Here is a 19,445-nt window from a genome sequence, read left to right as displayed (position 1 = left end):
GCAGAGAGGAGACTGGCTGGGGTTTGTCAGAGGTGAGGTGTGTGAGGTCAGATAGTTTTTTTGGGGGGGATTTTAGAGCTGGGAAAAGGATGTGGTTTGAACGGTGGAGTGACAGGTGGCAAGGGGATGTTGGAGGATGTGGGGGTTGTTAAAGGAGTCTATTCTACATTTTTAAGGGGAACCTACATTCCTTTTCTATTTCCTAGCCCCTTTTCTCCTCTCTGGGGACCCACATCCCCAACCACCACCTTTTTTTAACCAAAAACATGCCCTCAGGAAGGTGCCAGCCAGGGCAGCATCAGGACTGTACCAATAAGTACTAAAAGCAACAGCCTTCAGGGGTTGTAACGGGGTTCCCCTTTGGTTCATGAGCTGCAGAGGTATAGGAGATGGATGGGGGTAGCCAGCTTTCTGTGTTCTGAAGGGTACATGGATCTTGCTGGGTCCCAGACAGACTGGGATTGGAGCAAACTGAAGGGTTTAGTTTAAAAATAAATAAATAAATAGTCTGTCTATAAAAAGCTCACCTGGTCTAGAAGTGGGGAGGGATCTGTCTCTGCTGGCAGCATTAATTCATAACAATATTGAATCCTTTAAATTTCAACAGCACTCACTCCACTGCATATGTCTAAGCACTTTGCAAACATTAAGCCTCCAAACTCCCTGTGCAGTAGGTCCTCATGTGACAAAAAGGAGAAACTGAGCCACTGACAGGGGAAGTAACTTGCCCTAGTGCCTGAGTGGTAGAGCTGAAAATAGAACCCAGCCCATGTGATCTAACCACTAGACACCACTCCAGTAGCAGGGCTGGGAACAGAACAGTCCCCCTGCTCTAACCACTGAAGTTGTGGTTCTCAACCTTTGCCTCCAGGTCCTCACTTCCATTTAGCAATATGGCAGGGGTAATCATGGTGGTCACAACCCCTTGATACCTGTTTACCATCCCTCCCCCTTCAGAGTCATGACCCTCCTGGCTAAGGATCCGTGCACTAGAACACGCTTCTCCTAGAGCCAGGAATGGAACCCAGGAGTCCCGACTCCCAGTCCCCTGCTCTAATCACTGCTTACCAGCACACCTGGGTGCAGGCTGCTCATTTGCCCTTCTTCCTAATGCTCTCTAGGTGATGACGTCTAGACTGGGTGTCACAGGGACAAGTGAGGAGGGGTGACTGGCTGAGGGCAGATGGGACCCATGGTTCCCCGGCAGCACCCATCTCCCTCGACATGCTCCTATGGCAGAGAGGCTCAGAGTGAGTGCAGGAAGCCTCAGCTGCCGCTGTGAAAGCCCTGGCTGTTCCCCTTTGGACGGGAGTTTCGGCACTGTTTGTCATTCTGAGCCGGGCTAGACATGGGGTCTGGGGGTGGTGTTTCTGTTTCTGACAGGGTTTTTCTATCGCCTACAGGGGGCCTCCAGGTCTGGTCTGATCAGGCTGCTCCAGCCTTTGGGGGGAGGGAGGTGGAGACTCTGGAAGAAATCCAGAACTTGTGTTAATTGGCTGCTAGAGGAAAAATAGCCCCATGGAACACTAGAGATAAACCCCAAACAACAGCTAGCCCTGAGCACCCCCATGCTCCGAATCCAAGGGTGGAGCTGATCTGTGTCCCACTGCTATGGGAAATGTAAATGCAGAGGGAATTGGGCACCGTGGAGTTCTGCTTGGCTTAGTGGTGTTTAACGCTCTCTCCACCTGGAGAACTAGGTACAGCAGAGACTAGGGCACCTGGACATGAATGGGCTCCATGGGCAGTAGGAGGGGTTCCATGCAGTTAGCACAGGGTTATAATGAATCCCTGGGGAGAAATGATTTCTGAACCATTTGCCTGTGTCTGTCTAATCACCCCACACACTCTCTTTCGCTATAGGTGCTCCTCTGTCTGTCTGTCTATTTTAGGTTTTTCTGTGGCGCTCCTTACTGTACTCCCTAAGCGTAGTATCTAAGTCTAACTGCTGAGATTCCTGGGTCGCTCTTGTAAACATGGATCTGAGACAGTTCATTCGCTTATTGTCTGTGTGCCCAACTCAAACCTGTACACAGCAAAACCAAGCTGATTAAACAATTGCATGAAATAGATCAAAGAAACCAGACACCTGCAGAAAATCATTGCAGAAATCAGCCAGACAGGCCAGATCAGGGGTCCTGGGGTCCCTCTCCCGGTTTCTATTAACCCTTTGCAGTGGGATGCAGGGATCTGTGGGTGGATCCGCAGGCCTCCATGGTGGGGTATTTCAACCCATGAGTGTCTGACCCCAGCTCCTTCTGCTTTCTCGCCTTTTGAGTTTTTGTTTGAGATTCTGCCCCTCCAGAGGGACAGCGCTGAGTTCTTATCTGTCCCTTTAGCTCCCTAGCTCAGCCCAGCAAGGCTTGGAACCCAGCCCATTCCCCACGGGTTGCCTCCTGTGCTCTGAATTTCTCTCTCTAATACTGGAAGCTGGCCTCATGCGCTCTACAAGGCATCACAGTGCAGAGACCAGTGGCATGTTGGCATGAGACTGTGACGTTGCCATTTGCCTGCATTGGAACCTGGATATACAACAGCTGATAATTGGTTTCAGCTGATGCCAAAGGGTGGGGAGGAGGGAGTGACAACCTTAGAGTCTGAACACACGCAACAGGCAGGCAATTAGTACGAGCTCAGAGCTCGCCTGTGCTAGAAGCTGTTCTGATCTACTTCCCAGCCACCCCTTCACTACAAACAGGTGCTAATTGGTCCCCTTGTTGACTGTCTGAGCTAAGAGGCCAAGGAACGAATAAGCCATGGTGCGGGTTCTCACCCCTGCACCCCAATGGGAGTCCCTTAGGGCAGGGTGCAGCACATGGGAGAAGCTTGCCTTGCTGCTGCCACTCCAATAAATACAGGATGTTGCTCCCCAGGGGTGTCCCATCCCCCTGGGACATGAATTGAGACCCAGCAACTCATTACACAGAGGGGCTGCCAAAATCACATTTTGCCCTGGGCTGGATTTGAACCTGTAACCTGGTGCTCAGAGCAGGACGGGAACTGACTTTTTCCATTTTTCTTTTTCATTCTGAAATGGAACGAAAATTAAAAAAAAAAATGTCCTGCAAAATCAAAATCCGCCCGCCCCCTCCCTCCCCATTTGTTTTGGGTGAATCAAAATGTCATTCCAATGTTGACTTTTTAAAAAAATTGCTGTTATATTTGGATAATGAACTTCCATCAAAAATAGAAGCAAAACACCATTCTGAAATGACCCCGGACGACTTCCATGGGAACGCGCGGTTGCATTTTCCTCTGTATGAAATGTTGTTGAAATCGATGCCCTTCTCTGTGAAATGTTTCACTTTCCACAAATCCACATTTCCTGGTGGGAAAACGTCCCCACGGGAAATTCCTGACCAGCCCTACTCACTGTGATCAACCCCATTAGAGATGAAAGGTTGCTGCCTGCTGCCTGGTTCTGGGAACCTCTTCTGCATTCAAACCTAGTGAGACCTGCCCTGTTGTTGGGTGACTGGCCTCAGTGCCCTTCAGAGCCCAGATTGCTTCTGGGCCGTAGGATAGGATCAGGATTTGTGGGGCGAATCCCCAAAGTAGAGAGCTTCACTCCCGCAGCAGGGAGATGAAGCCAGAGGAAACAGCAGCTGTTCTCTGCCCTCTAGCAATTGGGCCCATGCAGCCTTGGATGCTGGCAGTTGTTTTTTTTCATGGAGAAAGGCAGGAACTGGCTGGGATGCTGAATTTTCCCACATTTATGCCCTGGGGATTTGTAATTGCAACCTAGACGGTGACTGGAGTGGGGCAGGAAAGGAGCTTGGCTTGGGACAGTGCCTCTAGGAAGCCTTGGTCTACATTAGAGAGATGTGCCATGCTAAGTACCATGGTGCCTGTCTGCACACCACACCCTGCATCCACACACACATGTGCGCCCCATGGTGCATGGTTAGTCACCCCACCATAAGGATTGGGAGAGCTTCAAGTAAGGCTCATTACGCTATTACTAAGCTGGTCTCTGGTGCACTGTCTGCATGCATGGGGATTGCTGGCATGATAGCCCCATGGGGGCAAGAGCTGCTTGGTCCAGTGCCCCACGATGCACCAGTCGCTGCTGTCTTGTATGCCTTCAGCATCTTCCTCTAGCCTGGGCAGGGTGTGGGGCTGGCTGGCAAGCCTGGAGATGAAGGAATGGGGAGTGCTTGGTGGCAGAAGGCTGTAGCTGGGAGGGAGCAAGATGTGTCTCCCGGCTCCCTTTCCCAGTTAGTGGGAGCAGGGATTAAGGGCAAGGCAGACAGCAGCCTTGGATAGCTGCCATTGATTTCCCAGTGGGCTGGCAAACTCCAGTGAGGGAAACAGCACAGAGCTTGTGGTTGGTAGAGCTATACCTGTGGCCTGGGCTGGCTTTCTAAGCCCTCAGTCCCCAGGGGGAGCTTTTAATTGCATCAAGGTATTTGAACCCAGTTAATGCCACTTATCTCCATAAGCAGGAGTCCCCACTGGGCAGGGGATGTACACACGCACAGGGGGAGCACAAAATTGCTGGAGAAGCAGGATAGGGCCTTTCTTTGCCGCCCCTTCCCCGCCTCGCTGTCCTGGGGCTCGGTTGACGGGCGCCCCGGAATCTCACCTGCGTGGCACCTTTCAGAGCATCCTGGGTGCATCACGATGCTGATGAGATGCTGTAGGTCTTACCCCCCTCGCCCTGTTCTTGGAGCCCCCTTTTCCTCTCTTGCAGGACTCATGGCTGATGCTCTCCACCACAAGCTTGGGGTTCTATGGCTCAGTTCCACTCCACCCACGACTTACTTTAAAAAACCCCTGAAGAGTAGGATGTGCCAGGGGACGCTCCCAGAGACACCTGATAGGGTGACTCAGACTGGGAGGTGTGGGGGGGTCTGCCTGGTGGTAGGGAACCAGGGAAAGGAAGGGGATAGGGGATCCTGTGTGTCCTGGGATATGTCCTGTGTGTCCCTAGCATATGTCCCGCAGTAGGCACTCGCCCTGCCCTACAGGGCCCCGTGCACCCCATACATAGCTTGGGGTTGCAGTCCCTGTGGCTGCACATGAAGGGAGCCTGTGCTTTGGAATCTCACCCAGATACCATGGTGACGAGCACATTGCAGAGGGACGGGTGGAGTAATAGAGTTCGCGGCCGGGGGGGGGGGGGGGAGATTCTACTTGCCGTTTTGCATGGGGAGGAAAGAGAGAGGCAGGGAGAGATTTAATCACAAGATAATCAGCTGCTCAGGTGTCGTTCGTTAGGTCCAGCCCCAAGGAACTGGTTTGGGTTGCGATGCAGGGGGACACGCATGCGCGCCTCCTTTGCAGAGCCAAGTCTGGGATGCGAAGGGTGCAAGTCTGCCCCATCCCTGAGTGTTTGGGACACCAGCCAATGCTCAGCTTTTGGGAACCCAGGACGTAACAAGAAACTGACGGTGGAGGGACGCTGTCGCTGAGGCAGCAGAGGGTGTTAAAGGCAGCCTTGACGCAGGCAGAGTCTGCTGGCACATGTGCCTGCTGCAGTGAGGCTGTCTGCTCATCCTGTAGGCCTCTCTACCTTTTGTCTTATTTTAAGGGGTCCTCTGCTTTTCCCCAGGCTCATCCCTTTAAGAGATGCAAGGTCTCTGATTGGACTCATCCCTTTAAGAGGCGCCATTCCTTTAACCAGGCTCATCCCTTTAAGAGGCTACTGAACACCTGATTCTAGCAGGGTTCTTGTGACTTCTTAGTACTATGAAAAAAAAATTACACTTACTATACCCCCAAACCGCCCCTCTCTTCTCAGACCCATCCGCCATATGTCCCTCAGTTCTTGTGCTGATCAGTGACTGAATGTCTTCTGAAACTTGCGTGCTCTTGGCCAGCCTTATAGGGAAAGGGCAGAGGAGGGGGGGGGGGTAAAAAAATAGCCATCTCTCTACAGAGAGTTAGCATGGTCACGAGGCATGAACAGGGGACTGGGAGCCCCTTCTTGGCTCTTGGAGGGGAGCATGAACTATTGGTTAGAGTGGGGGGGGCGGGGAAGGGGGGGCACTGGGCACAGGCCTTCGGGTTTCTATTCTCAGCTGTGAGAGGCAGTGCGACTCCTTGGTTAGCATAGTGGCACTGGGTAACAGGACTCCTGGATTATCTTCTGCAAGGGAGTGAAGCCTTTTGCTTAGGGTAGGGGAGCTGGGGAGTCAGGACCCCTGGGTTCTATTCCTACTTCTGCCACAGATTTGCTGTGTGGCCTTTGGCTTGTCCCTTCATCTCCCCATGCCGATTTCCCCATTGGTAAAAGGGGGATCATTGCTGGGAAGACTAATGCGATATGGCTTGCAACGTGCTGCTTCGATGTTAGATATCAGCCTTCCCCATTTGCTCCTGTGCCATCCTCCTCCCACCACCCCACATTTCCCCCCCCCCCCCCAGCCCCGGCTGTGGGAGTTCGCGTGTGTGACTCCCATTCAGCAGCTGTCCAGGACGAGCGAGCCGTACCGCCAGCCAGAACTGAAGGGGAGTGAAGCTGCCAGAGCAGTTGGGCTGTGTCCCTAATTCCCAGAAAGCTACTCGTGTGGGAGTGGATGTCCTCTCATGCCCTCCGCTCCGCTGCAGCTTTCAGACTCCTGAAGGTTTGACGTTTTCAAGCACCGGGCGCAGATTAGCAATAGCTTTCTTGTCCGTCTCAGCTGGTGCTCAGAGGGAGAAGGGGAAGGAAGGTCCCTTTTCCTCTTCCCCCTTACCTTCCTCTCTCCACCCCTCTTCATCTTCATCACCTTCATAGCCTCAGGTAGGTCCATGCTGGGCTGATTTTCGATTTGTGTGTGTGTGTGTGTGTGTGTTTGTTTGGCTTTCCGGCAGTGATCCACTTACAGGGCTTGGGTGTTCAGAGAAATTAATGAAAAGGAAGGGAAAGGGGTGGGGGAATCGTATAGAGGGAGAAAATAAAGGAGCTGTGAGTGAGAGTGCCCCAGACAAGGGGCCGCTGCGATAAGCGATCTGGACATGCTGGGGGTGTGTGGGGGGGATCTTGTTGCCGTTTTGCATGGGGAGGAAAGAGAGAGGCAGGGAGAGATTTAATCTGCTGCTGAGATATTGTTTGTTAGGTCTGACCCCAAGGAGCTGGGGTCAGACCTAACTGGGTTGTGCTGTAGGGGGACAGGCGTGCGCTTCTCTTCTGCAGAGCCAAGTTTGAGATGGGAGAGGAGTGAATCCATCCGGGAGGAGGGAGAGGGAAAAGGGGTGATGCTGCTCCGCCAGTGCTTTCAGGAGGCGGGATGTGGTGGGTCGGTTCAGGTCGAGCCAGGCTCAGTGGCTACTTCATCCTTCCCAGCCATCTCTAATGAGCGTGTTGTAATAAGGAACAAGCCTTTTGCATCAGAAACTTCAGGGCCCTTCCTGCCATAGATGGCAGCTGGGGCTAGGGCTGGATCTTCCCTTTCCCTCCCTGGCACCTCGTCCCTCCTCTCTCCCTACTGTCTGCTCCCCAAATTGCAGCCTGTCAGCTGCAGAGCTCCATCTGAGCCCAAGCGGGTTATCTGCCCTGGAGTCCCTCATCCATACCAAGAGGGCGTTTCCTGCTGGGCAATGCCAGCCTGTACTTCCAGCTCATCCCTCACCATTGTAGTGAAGCGGGTGAGCCCCAACTCTGCATAGGGCACCCAGGCTTTGGTGCCAATGGGGTTAAGCAGGGGAAGTCACCGAGGTTTCTAATTCGGGAGCTGCCGTCCTGGGACGGGGGGAGAGGGAGTGTTATATTTCTTTGGCTTTTGTTATACAGTTCAGTATTAAAGCTCCCCAGCTCACCTTTTTTAAAAAAAAAAAACCAATGCACCAAACCAGGCAGAACCCACACCTGGGCAGCTGCTGTCCCTTTGTTCGGACCCGGTCCCAGAGCAGCTAGAATAGCAGTCGCTGGGGGGCTGCCAGTCGGATTGCCTCTGACCTGCTCACGGCGCTGTCTCTCCACTCTCTTTTGTATTGGCCCAATTCAGCCCTGGAGCAAGAGGCACAGCACCCCGTGACTGCTGCAGGGGCTGGGCCTCCTTACGCCAGGGAGGGATTTGAGTTGACCCATCTCTGTCTCTTAGAAGCTGTCCAACCTATAAGGGCAAAAGCTTCCCGCTGGCTCCCTGACATTCAGTAACCGTCAGTGGCCTGGCAGAACTCAGACCTAGGGCAAGGCTGTTCACAACAAATCCCCACCCAGGCAGGGCCCAGCTCTTTAGTTCCTGGTCAGATCCAGAGTCGCTCTGAATCGGCTCCTCCAGCTTGGGGGTGGAGGCATCTTTGGGCCGGTGGAAGGTCCCATTCCGGCCCAGCACAGGTTTTCTGGATACCACTGTGTGCAGGAGGTGGAAGGGACAGAGCTGGGGCTGAACTATCTGTCATTCAGAAGGAGTTGCCACTGATTGACTTGGAGTAGCGGGTTGGCTTTTCTCTGCTTGCCCTTGGCCCCATTACACCGAGACAGACCCCAGTGCCCAGCGAGTGAGTGGGGAATCTAGGACCCAAAGGGGCCTCTTCCATCCCAGCCATGTTTCTTGGGGAGAAAACTGCAGAGAGGAGCCAGCCAAAGCAGGGGCGGCTCCAGGCACCAGCGCAGCAAGTGCGTGCCTGGGGCGGCATGCCTGCAGGAGGTCTGCCGGTCCCACGGCTTCAGCGGCAATTTGGCGGCGGGTACGCCGAAGGCGCGGGACCGGCAGATCACCCGCAGAAACGCCGCCGAATCCACGTGACCAGCTTGGGGCAGCAAAAAACATAGAGCCGCCCCTGAGCCAAAGGCTCCAGCTGCTAGGAGTAGAGCAGAAGCAGCCCAGGCTGGGACCTCTGGACATTCAGAGAACTTGCTGCAGTTTCAGCTTTGTGCATACAGGCTGTTCGCACCAACCCTCTCCATTTCAGCCTCACTCCACATCTGCTCCCCATCCCGCCTTCTCCCCTCCCCTGTCCCCCCTTCCCTTCCCTTCCCTTTCCATTTAGCTGATTTCCTTCTAACTCACTCCCACCATCCCCTGGAATTGTGGCCATTTGCTGCCATGACATTGTTTGCTCTGCATGTGTGTCCTTCCCCTACCCTGTGTCCATCCTGTCCATTGGTTTGTAAGCTCTTCAGGGCAGGGACTGTCTGCTGGTCTGTGTTTGCACAGCGCCTAGCACAGTGGGGCCCTGTTCTTGGCTGGTTCTTAGGCACTACCATAATAAACTCGATTTATTAACCAGGCTCCTGATGCTCTTCTGGCTTCACCAGGGTAATCATTTTACAGGTAATTTCCCCTCCCCTCCAGGTTTTGTCACAGCTGCAAACCCAGCAGAGCCCTGGGAATTGACCCTGGCTGTTCTGAGCCCTGTACCAGCCCCGCCCTCGCCCCACCTTTCTGGGAGAACCAAACTTCCTGGAGTTATGTGACTGCCAACAGGCTGCAGCTGCCCTGGGGAGTGCTGAGGGGGAGAGAGCCTTCCCCCCACCATCTTGCATGTCAAAGAAGGAAGCATTGATGCCTCAAGCCAATGCCTGATCCTTTCCCTGGTCTCCGGTCCTACCTTTTGCTGGGGCTCCATCTGTGCAGAAGAATGATTCTTGAAGTGGCTCAACAAGGGCCACACCATGGGGCTGAAAGGGCAGCCCTGCCTGCAGATAGTTGTTGAGCTGTGGCTTGTCCTCACCAAATGCATGCCCAAGTGCCTGAGAGTCTGGTTGCGCTTCCTCTGCATCGTTGAGTGGTCAGAGACCAGGAGCTCCTCCTGCAATGTTCTCTCCAGCACCTCAGAGTGCGTGGGTTGGTGGGGGGCTGTTGATGATCTGGTGAGTGCAGGCTTGGGGGAGAAAGTGCGGTGGCAGGAAAGCTGATAGGGGAAGGAATCAAAGATTATCTGGCTCCAACGCTTTGCTCAGTTATGAAAGGTCTTGGCAGAGGGGCCATGACCGTCAGAGTCTTGTCTTTGCTTTCTTGGCATGGGGCTGGTGATTTTTTTTTTTTTTTGTATCCTTCCTTTTCTGTTGGGATTGAGTCACTGTATTTGTTTAACCCTTCTCCAGGGAGGTTCTGGGGCAGCTCAGCATGCTGGGAGGTAGGGCAGCCAGGCTGCTGTGGGCCCAAGTCCAAATGCAGGCGCTGGCTGTCTCTGTTTGGCTTTTTTTTGGACTTGTTGAGTTCCCGACTTCAAGCAGTCTCCGACGTAGCTCCCGGGCATGCACGCTACCCAACCAGCAAACACCCCACCCACACATGCATGCCAGGGCATGCCCATCCTGGCACCCACATTAGCACCAACGCAGACACGCACACACAAACAGGTGCCCACATGCATGGATAGATACACCTGGACATAGACCTGACATGTACGCAGAAGGTGACCCACAGACGAAGACTTGCACAGTTTGGTACATACGCTTCCATCATATGGGCACACAGCACTCTGCCATAGGCCTGCATGCAAATGTTGGGCACATGCGCGAGCTCTCTCATATTATTTATTTATGTACTTAGTGCTTGTGAGGCGCTAGGATGCTCTGTGGCCACAAAAAAAGACGGGTCTCTGTCCCTGAGAATTTACAGTCTCAATGGGTAGCATGTGGCCAAGGGAGAGGGGGAAGTCCAGTCTGACGTATATATAAAGATCCCAGTCATTGCCGTATCTGACAGACATGCACACACATGCATGGCCCCGTGAAGAGCTGCGAAGCTTATTTCATGCCATGATGTCTTTTTCCTCTCTCCCTTGTCTCCTCTTTCCCAAGGATATACTGAGGTGTTGAGGCTGTAGCTAGGGGATGTATGTTCTCCTATTTAGGGGGCATGGTTTATGGATGCATTGCTAGAGGGCAAGGCCGGCTCCAGGGTTTTGGCCGCCCCAAGCAGCCAAAAAAAAAAAAGCCGCGATCGCGATCTGCGGCGGCAATTCGGCGGGAGGTCCTTCGCTCCCAGGCGGAGTGAGGGACCGTCCACCGAATTGCCGCCGAATACCTGGACGTGCCGCCCCTCTCCGGAGTGGCCGCCCCAAGCACCTGCTTGAGAAGCTGGTGCCTGGAGCCGGCCCTGCTAGAGGGCCAGTACCCTGCTGTTGGGCATGCTGGTAGGGGGCGTGTGTGTGTGTCCCTGTTGGGTATGTCACTATGGGGTGCATGTTCATTTGGGGCATCGCTAGTGGACCCCTATGTCCTTCGGGTGCGTTGCTAGGGAACGTATGTCCGTTTTGAGGAGGTTGCTAAGGGGGTGGCTCTGGCACTGGTGGTTGCTATGGGAACTGGAGTTAGTTCCCCTCTTGCTCTCTCCCCCTTTCATAGAGACCAGGTTTAGATGCTCCATGGCCCCGTGCTAGCCCCAGAACCCACCTTCCCCCTCTCCTTCCCCACAGAGCCTTGCCAGTGCTCTGGCACCTCGCCCAGCCCAGCTAGATTCAGGAAGGGTTAATAATAATGCTGCTCCTCACACACAAGGCCAGACCACACAGCAGCTGCTGAGCTTTAAGGAGGCGGCCTGTGGCCTGATGTTAATCACGCAGCTCAGCCCACTGCCATGTCCTCCTCTCACCTCCCATCCACCAAAGGCCTCCCCTGCACCTCAAGACAAGCACCCACTGCTGCAATTACCTCCAGAGGTGACTGCACATAGAGGAGGTGGAGGAGAGCTGTGTGGGGCGAGTGGATGGGTGGCAGGTGTAACTGCTTGGCTGTCACGTTTATATAACGTGTGGGGGGGGGGGTAAGGAAACCCCCACGCTCTACATAAGGCTAACAGTAACTCTCCCAGCAAGTCCGCCATCATTTCTCTGCAAATACACTGAGCTCCGGGCACTTTCGTGTGTGTGAATCAGACAACTGCGGCCTTGTCTGCTCGGCCTGGATATTCAAGGCCCCATGATACTTTCCTTAAGCGTTGGGGTTTGAGCCGGTGTCCCAGATTCCCAGCGGTTAGAGAAGATGCTGCGGCTGCTGCCCTCCAGCCCAGAAGTGGCTGCATTTCCCTGGCGCCTTCTGTATAGAGTAGCAAAGGGCTATGGCTTCCTGTGGGGAGAAAGGGCCTAGAGAAACGTAAGATATTTACCATTATTACCTATTAGCATTAGCCACAAATATGAGCGTATGTTCATGGTGCCTGTGTGAATATTTGTCAAAGTTCATGTATATGCTTATGAGTATAAACTGTGTGTCTGAGAGAAAGTGAGAAAATATGCGTTTATGAAACATGGGGCTTGTATATGTTATGTGCACGTCTCTCTGCCTGCGTCCATCTCTTTCTGTATGAGTGGACATGTGTATTTGTATATATGTATGCCTGGGTGAGTATGCTTGCATGTTTGTGTGTACATATATGTCTCTGTGTGTGCAGGTATGCATATGTTGTTGTTTATTGTTTGTGTCCTGGTAGCACCTACAGGACTGTGGTAGGCACTGTAAAAAGACAGCATAAAAAGACAGGCTCTTGCTGTGTATTTATAGAGGCATGTCCGTTTGAGTGTGCCTGGATGCATGGTGTGTATAGGGGTGTACTGTGTGTGTGTGTGTGTGTGTGTGTGTGTGTGTGTGAATGGACACCCTCCCCCCCGGGGGGCAAAAAGCTCCAAGAAAACATTTCATGCATTAGACTGGCTACAATGTTTCCTCTTCTTTACTCCCACACGTCCGTCAGTCCTCACCACACTCTCCTTGGCACTGGGGGAGATAATGCTTCCCTAAGACACTCTTCATAACTGCCTCATGCTCTTGATTAAAAATCCCGAGCTGCCAGAATCTCCTTTAAAATCACAAGCTTTCTTTCCATCCCAGTTGTTTGGTGAGATGCTAAGTTTCTGCGAACTCCAGCTCATTTCTTGTAAGAAAGAGGCACTCTACCCAACTAGAAGGTAGAAGTGTGTGTGTGTTTTGCAGGAAAGGAACTGCATGGAGGGGATGAGAGTAAGGGGTAGGATCTTGGTTTAGTGGGATACAGTACAGGTAAAGATCAGGCAAAAACAAGGGTAGGTGTGGGGGTTTGAAAGCCCTACTGGTTGGGTTTTGAGGTTGCAAAATGAAATGTAGCATGGGGGTTCATTTCCAAGTCCCGTTTAACTTCACCCTAGTTCTTCAGGACAGTGGGTTAAATCATCCCAGGTTTTGCCCAGCTTTCTGGAGATGGGGGGATTTTGGAATTGGGGTGCATACCACAGCATGTGTGGGCACACCCCATTTGCTGGAGTTTCCATTAGGGGAAGATTCTTTATTAGTGGAGAATGAGCTCTTCTTGAATCCCACACCATATCCCCTTCCCCACCCCCCCAAATCCAAACCCAAACCCAGGTCTGCACTTTGTAAATTTGCTTTATCTTTATAATAGGACAGCTCCAAATTCTGGATTCCCCCTCACCCTAAACTGTGCAGGGAGGAATGGGGTGGCAGGGATGCTGCTGAGATCCAGAGCTGGAGGTTTTTAAGAACAGGTTGTTACACATTTGTCAGGGGTGGGCTAGGTTTACTTGGTCCTGCCTCAGCACAGGGGGCTGGGCTACATGGTCTCTGGAGGTCCCTTCCAGCCCCAAGATTGTATGAACATCGTGGGTTGGGCCTGTCTCTTGGTCATGCAAAGTAACCAAAGATCTTGAAAGGGACAATTGATTGCAAACCATTTGGAGAATCTGGGAGCGAATCAGCGTGAATGTGCTTGGGAGTTCGAACCTCGGGCAGCCCCAAAAAGCTGCTGTGGAAAAAGAGTGAGAGAAATGGACAGATTCCGGGGCATTTGAATTCAGCTGGCAGAGAAATAGCTGGGGGCGGGGTAATGAACTCATGTTTTAACCCATCCCCATCAACAGATTCCTAGGGAAGGGAGTTTTAGAAATATATCCTGTTGTGATTAGAAGATCCAGTCTCCTGTTTCCTATATATTGAGGGAATGGGGGAAGCGGGGGCATGAGCATTGAAAGGGAAGAATTTTTGTGCTGATGAAAGTGAGGGTCTTACAAGTGTGGTGAAAACTTCCCCATCCCCCGGTTCCCATTGTTATTTGCCTATCCCATTCTGCCAGTGCCCTTCAATCCTAGCCTTCGACTCCCCCGGTCATTCTAGTCCTGGCCTCCCCGTCCCATTCTGCCAGTGCCCCTCCATTCTAGCCTGCAGTGACTCCTGCATTCCAGTCCTTCCCTCTTTCTTCTGGGGCCCTGTAGCTCCTGGGCCATAGGGTGCCCTTTCCCCCAGTTCTGGGGCTGCCGGAGCTCAACATTTCTGATTGCGAGGCTCTTTGGTTCCGCTTTGCCCATGGCAGGGTGTGGCATCCGGAAGGTTGAGATCTGGCCCAGCCTGACTCTCTCGTCAGGAGGCTACACCTTGACACTGAGCTGGGAGGCTAGTGCTGGGAACAAAAGGAGCTTTCTTGGAGCGGAGGAGAGTGAGTAACTGGGCATACCTGCCTCAGGTTGGCAAAGAGGCCAGACGCGCACAATGCAGACGCTACCTTGGCTGGAGCCTACAGAGGCAGGGAGGAGCTCTGAGTAATTTGCTCATGCGTCCCCTCATTATTTTGGATGAGTAACTGGAGGAGTTCTCTTCTGGTACGGAGCCCTCTGAGACTGCAGTCTCCCTTCTTCTCTGCGGGTGGCTGGAGTTTGGGGAGCAGAGCTCCCCAAATTCTTCCTCTCCTGTCTCTGCCAGAAGATACCTGAGGCTGGATGGCCCTTAGGTGTGAGGGAGTCCCCCCTCTCTTTCTTCTCTGCCTTCTCATAGCTTTCCCTGTAACAGCTCTTTCCCCATAGCTCACCACCCCAGAGCACACTTGGAGAGAGACTTAATCAAAGGACTTTTGGAAGGAACAATACAGAGACTCCCAAACCAATGGATCAAGAAATCCAGCTCCAGAATTCAGAGAAGAACATCCAAGGAGCCCTTCGGGTTGCTTTCTGCCTGCTTCAAATCCCAGAGCCAGATCCCTTTAGTCAATGGATCTAGAGTCTCTCAATCTGTCTTGCCTCTTGAAGACACTGTCCTTGGCTTAGGTCCATATTGTGGAGCCACTGAGCTCCAAACTCTGCTCCCTGATCCTTCGAAACCACAGCCTGTTCGTTACGGAGTGCCACGTCCCACCAGCTGGGATACGATGGAGGTGGAAACTGAATAAGGGTCATGCATGGAGCTCCCTAAATGGATCAGCCCAGCACCACCACAGGTGATTACTAGAGATGTTAATAATGGAGGTGGGACTGTGTGGGCTGAGGGATTGGGGGTGGGCTAAAGAGCCTTTTGCTTTTAGGCTGATGGTTCAGAACCAGCCCAGAGGAAAACTGTTACCATCTGCTGGCTCTTTGGTGGTCTATCTGCTCTCCCAGCAGGCTGTCTCAGGTCTCTGGGCAATTCTATGTAATAAACTGGCTGGATTTCCCCAGGGGATAAGTGCCCCCAATACAAAGACACCCCTGCAGCTTGCAACATTGGTCAATTTGAGCAGAGCGAGAGTCAAGGCTGGACTGGGCCATGGTGACCAAACTCTGCTTTTGTCCCTAGAGGGGTGGGGGAAGGATGTTTGGCACCTGCCTGGTGTAGACTTGTCCTGCCAATAAACAGGGGGCTCAGCCTCCAGGATTACAGCCCATGTAAACACAGTGCGCTGGGCAAGCAGTGGGAAGGGAGTAGGGTGACCAGATGTCCCGATTTTATAGGGACAGTCCCAATTTTTGGGTCTTTTTCTTATATAGGCTCCTATTACCCCCCACCCCATCCTGATTTTTCACATTTGCTGTCTGGTCACCCTAGAAAGGAGAGACACCCTCAGCCGCATGGGAATGGAACCAGGGGCTGAGGGAGAGCCCAGCAAGCAGGATAGGATGGACAGCAGGGCGTTTTGAACCAAGACCCAGGCAGGGACAATGCCGGGTAGGGCAAGCAAGAGAAGGCCAGGGGTCTACTCACAGACTCCAGGCAGCTCTGCAAGCGTCCCCCACCCCCAACAGCTCTGTCCGGAGAGCTGCCTTCCCTACTCTGGCTTCTGCTGAGACCCTGGGGTTGCTGCAGTATGCTCCTGTCTAGGCAGCCACAGGGGTCCCACTAACCCATTCTCCCCAAAACCCTTTCCACCCATGGCACAGGGGATCCAACCCAGCTTTGTCCTGCCTTGTTCCCCCAGAAGACCCCCCCACAGGCTCATGTGAGATTCCTGTCCCCCCCCCACCTCCTTTTAACTCCATTGGACAAGGGGGCTCTGTGGAGGGCAAGAATAGGAGGCAATGCTAAGGGCTGTCCTTGCTGAATGGGGCTGGCTGACGCTTATGCCAGGGCAACCGCCTCCCAGGCTCTGGCACTGTGCAGAGACGGTTGGGCACAGGCTGCAGGTCTGTGCCAAGCCGGCTGGGCGCCAGCTGCGTAAGCGCCCGCTGCAGATGAGCAGGTCAGAGATGTACAGTACATTCCTCCCCTGGCAGAGGCTCCCCCCTCCCCCCCGTGTGACAACAGCGACTGGAACAGAACTTTGATCACCTTGTGCTCCCAGGGCAGGGCAGGAATCTCACCAGGGCAGAATGGCCCAGACCGAATGTGAGTGAAGGGACAGGCACAGATGGACCTGTGGGTATTGCTGTGCAGCCTCTCTCACTCGGTTCCCCAGTTTGGGGGACCACCTTCTGCCCATGTGAACGCGTAGACAACTGCTGCCTTGCACCCCAGTCGTGGCTGCATTTCACTAGCTGCTGCAGACATGGAGTTACATTCGCCCCTCTGTTTCGCTGGCGTCTATCACGTGGTTTCTGAAGCTTCACCCGTGTCCACACTGGGCCTGGGGGAGTGAGGCAGCTTGGGGGCTGTGGGGTTGTGGCAGGTCCAGGTGCTGCAGCCCCTCCTCTGCCAGAGGGTGCCACTGGCAGCCGGTGCAGTCCCAGAACAGGTAGCTCTGGAGAGGGAGGGGGTGTGTGGCAGGGCCCCTCAGTGAAGTACATCTCCTGGGGAGTTTCTATCAGCCGGGCCCCTCTGGCGCTCACAGTACACTCTGGAGCTGCTCTTCACTAGTGTAACCACCCACCTCTGGGAAACACCAGCAGCCTTCGCCCGGGGGTGAATACCTGGGTGGGGCACGCGGACTCGCTGGCACAGGGACTTGGAATCTGCCTCTCTCCGTGCCAGCAGGGGTGGATCCAGCCGCTGCGGAGCTGCTTGGTGCCAGCAGGGTCCTTTGGGACCAGAGATGCTACAGAAGTGAACCAGTGGTATCAATGCTGCGTCTGTGTGGAGAGAGCTGGCCTGGGATAATGGGGGCCTGGGTGAATCATGTGTGTAGAACTTCCTGCTTCAGCAAAATGCTTTCTCCAGCTCCTTTCCTCCAATCCCCCCAGCCCCATGGCTCCTGGCCAGCTGACTGACGCCTCATGCTCTCAGGACTAGGGTTATTCATGCATGTCAGCTTTCTGGCAGTTCATGCTGTGGGGCTGAGCTCTGGGAGCCCAGGAGGGAGTCTTCTGGGCTCAGTTGGTCCTTCTTTCTCTGCCCATGCTCCGGGGACGATCTCGCATGGAGCCTCACCAGTTAATAGGTGCAACAACGGGCTTAAAGCATTGTAAGAGACATAGCATCAGCTGGTCAGCAAGAGCAGGGGGTTGGGAGCCAGGACTCCTGGGTTCTGTTCCCACCTTTGAGAGAGTGTGTTGTCTAGTGGTTAGAGTAGGGGGGCTACGAGTCAGGATTTATGGGTTTTGTTCCCAGCTCTACCAAATCACATCGCTCCGTTGCCTCAGTTTCCCCATTCCCCAGGTAATGATACTGAGCTCACAGGGGTGCAGTAAATGAATGTTTGTAAAGCCGTTTTAGATGCTATTGAAGTGCAGAGGTTTGTCTTCTCTAGGAGGCATGTAGGGAGGATTAATTAGATAATGGCTATAGAGTGCTATATAAATGCTACATTAGTATTGCAACGCGGTATCAGTGGGTCACGCTGCAATGCTGGTATGGCTCTCTGCAACTCGACACAATACCTCCTCTTCCCCACATGCGTCCTGTTGCTAGGGCTGGTGGAAGGGCTAAGGAGGGTTGTGGGGAGACATCTGTGTCCTCTCTAACCTTCCTTGTCCTCCCACTTGCCTCCCTAGCTGCTGGGCTGAATCCCAGAGGTGGCATCATGGTCTTGTGGTTAGAACTTGAAACTGTGAGTCAGGAGAAATGGGCTTTATTCCCAGCTCAGGGAGGGATCTGGGTCTAGTAGTGGGAGCAGGGTGCTTTGAATCAGGACTGCTGGCGTCTCTTTCCAACTCGGACAAGGGGGTGTGGTGTCATTGTTGGAGCAGGGTGGCGAGGGCTAGGATTCCTGGGTTCACTTCCCAGCTCAGGGAGGAGAGTGTGAGCTATTTGGAGCAGGGGCCTGTGACTCAGGAGTCCTGGGTTCTGCTCCCAACTTTGCTACTGATTTGTGGTGTGCAAGCTACTGCCGCTCTCTGCCTCAGTTTCCCCATCTCGGAATGTTGCTCTAGTTTAGCTGCATGTGTAAGTAAAGTGGACTGAGATCTGGAGGGGGGAACAAGTGCATGCTATTTATTCATGCCTGTGTGGCTCATGGCTCCCCCTCCTGCTTCCCATGGGGAACCCGTCAGTGATGGGGATGGTGCTCCATTCACACGGACCCCAGCAGAGCTCCTCTCAGGCCTGTTTGCTGTCCTACAGTCTCAGGCCACATCCCACGGTTCTCAAAGGGCAGAGGTAAAGAACCTGCTATCTGCAATGGGTGAGGTGGTACATGGTCCCCGAGGTCATGAGCTCCATAGGGGACTGCACTGCTTGCTTCTCAGGGTGTGGGCAGTGCATGGGACGCTGTGTGCTCTGTGCAGAGGACACTCCCTGGTGCTGTATGGCTGTTGCGCAGACGGTGTTTGTGCTGCAGAGGGTGGTGTGTACACACGCCCTGGGGTGGTAGGGTGGGGCCGTGTGCGTGTGTATGTCTCCATGGAGAGCTGCCTGGCGTGTTATACAATCTGCTGCCAAGGGAGCTTCAGTTTCAGCATGGGGAGCTTACAAAACATTTCACCCTGGCGTAGCACAGCAATTCAAATGCATTCCCTATGCAGGGCAGGGAAGAGGACAGATGGACCCTCTTCCCCATCCCCCCATGGAAATGAGGGGTCCCTGGGAGGGGGCAGGTCAGAGAGGAAGTTGGGAGGTTGAGCAGAGGAGCCACTAGAAATCAGACATGGGCCAGAGCTGCACAGTTCGGTTCTGGATCTGAATTTCACCAAGCTTTGGAGGTGTTGGATCCAGGGGTCGGGATCAGACCCATCCCTGCTAGAAAGCTGGCAGATTTATAGCCACAGAGCCATTGTCAAACGGTGAAAGGAGGAAGAAATGAGCATGAAGCCCATGGTTTTTGGAGACCGTTATCAAAACTGCAATGTGCTCCCGGAGGTGAGTGGAGAAGCTCCCTGCGGATCCTGAGTGGATCTAGAATATAAGCCAACCCCCTATCCCAAACCCACACATCCTCTTCTAGGTCATTAGTAACTATGGAAACCTTCGGTGTCTACCGCATGCCGAGTCCCGAACCTAGCCCAGCACCACTCCCTGCCATTCT

The 19,445-nt window shown here is 53.6% G+C and overlaps 1 protein-coding gene across 8 annotated transcripts in view; it reads left to right on the top strand.

The window, feature by feature from the left end:
• The window catches only part of HR (HR lysine demethylase and nuclear receptor corepressor), a 57,435-nt gene that overhangs the window by 9,048 nt on the left and 28,942 nt on the right, over window positions 1-19,445 (top strand). The window contains exon 1 of one of the 8 annotated variants that reach the window (XM_054018599.1): window positions 6,480-6,727. The exons of 5 other annotated variants lie outside the window; for them this stretch is intronic. Coding sequence is in view for 2 of the 3 variants with exons in the window: in XM_054018594.1 (XP_053874569.1) it covers window positions 19,220-19,279 (60 nt within the window). In the remaining variant the exon portion in view is untranslated. Of the gene's footprint in view, window positions 1-6,479; window positions 6,728-14,528; window positions 15,075-18,954; window positions 19,280-19,445 lie in introns of those variants that run through there. 2 more of the 8 variants (XM_054018596.1, XM_054018594.1) reach the window with 2 other exon arrangements.

The sequence above is a fragment of the Malaclemys terrapin genome, chromosome 2 (assembly GCF_027887155.1).
Source record: "Malaclemys terrapin pileata isolate rMalTer1 chromosome 2, rMalTer1.hap1, whole genome shotgun sequence".
NCBI lineage: Eukaryota > Metazoa > Chordata > Testudines > Emydidae > Malaclemys > Malaclemys terrapin.
The sequence above is the reverse complement of the archived record's forward strand: the minus strand, read 5'-3'. Positions and strand labels throughout refer to the sequence as shown.